This window comes from Pteropus vampyrus, unplaced genomic scaffold, assembly GCF_000151845.1.
Source record: "Pteropus vampyrus isolate Shadow unplaced genomic scaffold, Pvam_2.0 Scaffold85, whole genome shotgun sequence".
Taxonomy (NCBI): Eukaryota; Metazoa; Chordata; class Mammalia; order Chiroptera; family Pteropodidae; genus Pteropus; species Pteropus vampyrus.
This window is the reverse complement of record NW_011888866.1, coordinates 1,523,899-1,529,817: the sequence shown is the minus strand read 5'-3', so window position 1 is coordinate 1,529,817 and position 5,919 is coordinate 1,523,899. Positions and strand designations below refer to the sequence as shown.

At 33.7% G+C, this 5,919-nt stretch overlaps 1 protein-coding gene and 1 pseudogene across 16 annotated transcripts in view; one reads left to right on the top strand and one right to left on the bottom strand.

Moving 5' to 3' along the window:
* HERC1 (HECT and RLD domain containing E3 ubiquitin protein ligase family member 1) overlaps positions 1 to 5,919 on the bottom strand; it is a 175,427-nt gene that overhangs the window by 114,132 nt on the left and 55,376 nt on the right. For all 16 annotated transcript variants that reach the window (XM_023532512.1, XM_023532511.1, XM_023532510.1 and 13 more), the window contains 2 exons: positions 4,446 to 4,580; positions 3,957 to 4,122 (listed from right to left, as the gene is read on the bottom strand). In XM_023532512.1, the coding sequence (XP_023388280.1) occupies positions 3,957 to 4,122; positions 4,446 to 4,580 (301 nt within the window). The remainder of the gene's footprint in view (positions 1 to 3,956; positions 4,123 to 4,445; positions 4,581 to 5,919) is intronic.
* On the top strand, positions 5,778 to 5,896 carry LOC111742069 (annotated as a pseudogene).

The following is a 5,919-nucleotide window of genomic DNA, read 5'->3' as shown; positions in this document are numbered from 1 at the left end:
GTTTCTTTATCAGTAAAATGAGGTTGTTGGACTAGAATAAAAACAATCAAAGATTAAGAAAATGAGCTCTTATAAATTAAAAACATGACAGAAGAAATAAAAAACTCAATAAAAGGGTTAGAATACAAAATAAAATTTCTCGTAGAGAGAAAAAAGTAGAAAACAGGAAAGAAAACACAAGAAAATTAAAAGAACTGTCCAGAAGGGCTAGTATTCCAATAATGAGTCCCAGAGAGAGAAAAAAAAACACAGAAAACAATGAAGAGGAAATAGCAATACACTTCAAGATAATTTCTTAAAACTGAAGGCATTGCAGCATTATTCACAATGACCAAGACATGGAAACAACTGAAGAGTCCTTCGACAGATGATTGGATAAAGAAGATGTGGTACATATATACATATATATAAAGGAATATTACTCAGCCATAAGAAGAGATGAAATACAGCATTTGCAACAACATGGATGGATCTTGAGAACATCATGCTAAGCGAAATAAGTCAGACTACAAAAGTCAAGAATCCCGTGATTTTGCTCATGTGAAATATAAAACTGAAAGCAACAAACAAGACAAATAAACAAAAACTAATGGATATAGACAACAGTATAATTACCAGAGGGAAGGTGGGGAGAGGTAGAAAAAGGTAAAGGAGATCAAATATATGGTGATGGAGATTTAACCTTGGGTGGTGAACACACAATGCAATATACAGATAATGTACTACAGAACTGTAAACTTGAAACCTGTATAATATTATTAACCAATGTCACCCCAATAAATTCAATTTAAAAAAACTGATGAGTGTCCAAATTAAAACAATCCATATAAGTATACACCACAATGGATAAAATCAGATCCACATCAGTTCATATCATTTTCAAATGCAAGAACACAAAGGAACAAGTAGAACGTGCTACAGAATTCAGGAGAAGAAAACAGATTTCTATACAAAAGATCAAAAATTTAAATAGCACTGATTTTCTGAGTAACAACACTGAAAGCTAGAAGGCAATGCCTTTACATTCTCATGGAAAAAATGATTTTCAATTTAGAATTCTATGCCTCAACTATTCATGAAGATATTCATTTTGCAAACTACTTAAGTATGAGTATATTCTCAAAGAATATATTTTCTATCTACCCTCTCTCAGAAGTGTCTGATAGATAGAAACCTAGCAGACACTTTAACCAACTGATCAAGGTCAAAGTCTCCAGTCATAAAACACATCAAAATCATGAATCCCATATGATGTACTGAGGACATATTATCATCTCTGTGGTATTCTTACCAAAAATGCATAACCTCAGTCCAATCATGAGAAAATAACAAAGATATTCAATAAAATAATTGACCAGTACTCATGAAGTGTTTAGGTCATGAAAGACAAGGAAAGAATGAGGAATTAGTATAGAGTGCAATAGACTAAAGAGAAATAACAACTAAATGTATTATAGGATCCTGAATAGGATTCTGCAAAAGAACATGGATATTAGTGGTATTAACGAAATTTCTAATAATTAAAAGTATTAAACCAATGTTAATTTCCTGGTCTTGACAGTTGTACTATGGTTATCTAAGACATTGGTATTAGAGAGAACTGGGTGAAAGATACATGAAAACTATTATTTATGCAACTTTTCCTTAAGTCTATAACTGGTTCAAAACAGAGCACTAAAAAAGAAAGAAACACAAAACACAACAGTAACAGTGATTGCTGCAAACAGATAAATTACTAGTAGTTTCAGGAATAAGAGGAACAAAAATAGCCCTTACCAGAAAAAGCCTTATACATATCCTGAGAGAATCCATCCCTTAAGGGCTTTCCTTAGAGTAGCTACCAAAGGGACTCAAGAAATAAACAAAAAATGCTAAAGATAATTTTTTAAAGTTTACTTTCCTTATTTTATTACAGTACTTTTCAACCTCTTAAAAAATATATACTACTTAATTCCTTATAAATATTAAATCCTCAAAGTACCCATTCACCATCAGGTTAATATTAATACACCTTCTACCTGCATCTCAGGGACATGTGCCTCTAGCTGAAAAATCACTGTATCTTTTTTGTTTACTGACATTAATTCACATGTCATACAATTCGCCTTTTGAAAGTATACAATTCAGCGGTTTTTAGTACAGAGTTGTGCAACCATCACCACTGTCTAATTTCAGAAAATTGTCATTGCCTCAAAACTCTGTGCCCATTAGCAGTCACCACCCCCCGCATCTCTCCCTTCCCCAAACCTGACAACCAACTAATCTGCTTTGTTTCTATGAATTTGCTACTCTTAACATTTATAAATATGGACTCATACAATATGTGAACTTTTGTGTCTGGCTTCTCTTTCATTTGGCATAAAATTTATTAACCAATGCCACCCCAAAATAAATTTTATTAACCAATAAAATTTATTAACCAATGCCACCCCATAAAATTTATATGGTTCGGTCATGTATGTAGCATTTGTCTGTACTTCATTCCTTTTTATGGCTGAATAATATTACATTGTATGGACATGCCACATTTGTTGATCCATTCATTAGTTGACAGACATTTGTTTGTTTCCACGTTTTGGCTCTTATAAATAATACTGCTATAAACATTCATGTACATGTTTTTGCATGGACATAAGTTTTCAATTCCCTTGGGTATAGACCGAGGTGTGAAACTGGGTGCATTATATGGTAATTCTGTGTTTAACTATTTAAAGAATTACCTGTTTTACAAAGCAGCTGCACCATTTTACATTTCCACCAGCAATGTATGAGGGTTCTAATTTCTCTACATTCTTACTATAACGCTTGCCAATGCTAGTCTTTTTTAATATGATCATTTAGTGGGTATGAAACAGTATCTCATGATTTTGACTTGCATTTCCCTAATGACTAATAACATAGAACGTTTTTTCATGTGTTTATTGGCCATATGTATATCTTCCTTGGAGACATGTATGCTCATTAAAAATATTTTTTTTTACTGTTGAGTTGTAAGAATCCTTTTTATATTCTGAAAACTAGAAGATCATCAGACATGATTTACAAATATTTATCCCATTATGGGAACTGTATTTTTATTTTCTTGATAATGTCCTCTCAAGCATAAATGTTTTTAATTTTGATGAAGTCCAATTTACCTCTTTTTCCTTTGGTTGCTTGTGCTTTCGTTGCCATATCTAAGAAACCAGTGCCTAATCCAAGGTCATAAAGATAATGGATGAGTGAATGAGCAAAATGTGACATACACATACAACAGAAGATTATCCAGCTTTAAAAAGGAAGGAAATACTGCCATATGCTACATGGATGAAACTTCAGGACATTATGCCAAATGAAATAAGCCAGTCACAAAAGGACAAACAGTGTATGATTCCACTTACATAACACAAAGTATCAAAATCATAGAGACAAAAAGTATAATGGTGGTTGCCAGAGGCAGATGGGGGAAAAAGGGAGTTACTGTTCAATGGATATAGAATTTCAATTTTACAAAACGAAAAGAATTATGGAGATGGATGGTGACAGTTGTACAACATTCTGAATGTATTTACTACTACTGAACTATACACTTAAAATAGTTAAGATGGTAAATTTTATAGATACTTCACAATAATAAAAAATAAAACTGGGTCCTTGTATTCAGAAATTTATCTTCTGGTGGAAAAAGACAGGCATATTTGTAAGTAGACAACTACAATACAATGTGATACAATAAGAAAATAGATGAGAGAAACCTAACCTGGCAGGACAGCAGGGAATAAAAGGTTTCTCAGTAACAGCATCTGACTTTTATCTTAAAGTATTAGTCAATCAAAAACATTTATTCTCACCATGAACAAAGGAGCAGGAAAAAGAACATCCAATTGAAGTTTTCCAAAAGACAGCTGAATTTATGAGCTACAACCTCAGGGAAAGATGTGGCTGGAGATACAGATTCATGAGCCCTATACTCTTACCTCTTGGATTTCATCTGGAACAGTTGAGTCCATCAGTCTGAAGAGCAAATTTCGAAGTGGACCTGCCTGTCTCCCAAGAATGCTGGTAGCTACCCCTCCCGCAAGTGCAAGAGCAAGGTGATTTGAAAGCAGCTTCAGGCATAGCTTGAGAAAATTGTGGTGTTCCCTGAAACCAAATAATCTGCTGTAAGCTTCTGGAACATAAAAGAACATGTGCTTTCCAGTTTCGGTAACTTTTTTTCTCTTTAAAAATTTTGTCAAAGTCTGAGCAACAGTAACTTTTTTAAAATGTGGTTTGTGAAATTATGGATAACTCTCCCAAAAGGTTATTATCAACAAGTACCTAAGTTTAGCTCTTTTTTAGACTATAAAGAAGTTTCATAAAATTGAGGGAAAATCAAACAAGAATAGTAAGTCAAAACTAAAAATGAACAATAGACATATGTACACACGTGCGCATACACACAAATATACATGTATATAACATACCTTGATGAAGGGAAAGGGAGTGGGGGAATCTCACTGTTTATTTTATCACAGTATCTTTCAAGAAAAGAACGTAGGTGTGAGAAAGTACTCTCTTCAAGATCTACACAATAAGGTCTGTGCCATGCAACAACTTGTCTAGAAAAAAAGCATAAGAAAATCATGAAACAGCCTTAACATGAAATTTTCATATATGATCAAAAACAAAAACTAAACCATTTTAAAGCTGAAAGATTTCAACAAGATATACAGAAGATCTTCCTGATTATGAAGGTGATAAAATCCTTCATTTTAGCAACTGAGGAAAACTAAGAATTTGTCATCCCTAGAGTTCTTCAAGAAGAAAACATATAAACGTCACTATTTTCAAAGGTTTGGATATTCACTCGACTGAACGCAAAGGGCTAAGCCACATGGATCTACTATAGTCCCTTCTGGTTCTAAGGGTCCATAAAATGCATATTTCATATTAAGAAAATAGCCTAACTCTACAGAGTGATATACTGACATCTATTAAAAGAAAAACTGAAAATTCTTGTAAAGATTTTCAAGATCTTAGGAATCAAACATGTACATATAAACTGGGAAGTTGCAAATTTAAAAATACTAACAGCAAATTATTTATATTCAATTTATTATATTTTGGCACTTGTTTTGAACGGTAATTACCTATAAATGTTTTAACTGGTTAGAATGTCATAATAAACTCCACCTGACTCAAAGATTTAGAATGCAAACACAGTTGACCCTTGAAGAACCTAGACATTGGAGGAACTGATCTCCTACCCCCAGAGCAGTTGAAAATCCACATAAAGCTTTTGAATCCCCAAAAACTTAACTATAGTCGGTCCCTCAGTATCTGCAGGGGATTAGTTCCAGGATGCCCCACTATATCCAAATACGCAGATGTTCAAGCCCCTTATACAAAATGGCATAGAAAAATGCAACAGTTCGGCCTCTGCTTCCACAGATTCCCAAAAGCAGATTGAAAATACATGCTATTTTCAATCTGCAGTTGCTTGAATCTGTGAATGTGAAACCCACAGATACAAAGGGTCAGCTATTTATTTACTGAAAAAAATACATGTAGAAGTGAACTAACACAGTGCAAACCAATGTTGTTCAAGGGGCAACAGCATAATACAGTCTAAGTTGTAAAGTAGCCTACGTGCATCTGCAAATACCTGAAACAACCCTCAAATTCCTTAAAATTCGATCTCCTAATATTGGCTAAAAATCACCTACCTGATTATCTAAAAAGATCTGATTACCACTTTAAAGAAGAAGCTAAATTTCTGCAAAAAGTAATTTCTTTATTAAAAGTATGGCCACTGCATCTATGGCCATGCTACCCTGAACAAGCCCGATCCCATCTGATATTGGAAGCTAAGCAGGGTCGGGCCTGGTTAGTACTTGGATGGGAGACCACCTAGAAAGACCAGGCGCTGTAGGCATAAAAAATAAAAAAATAAGAGAT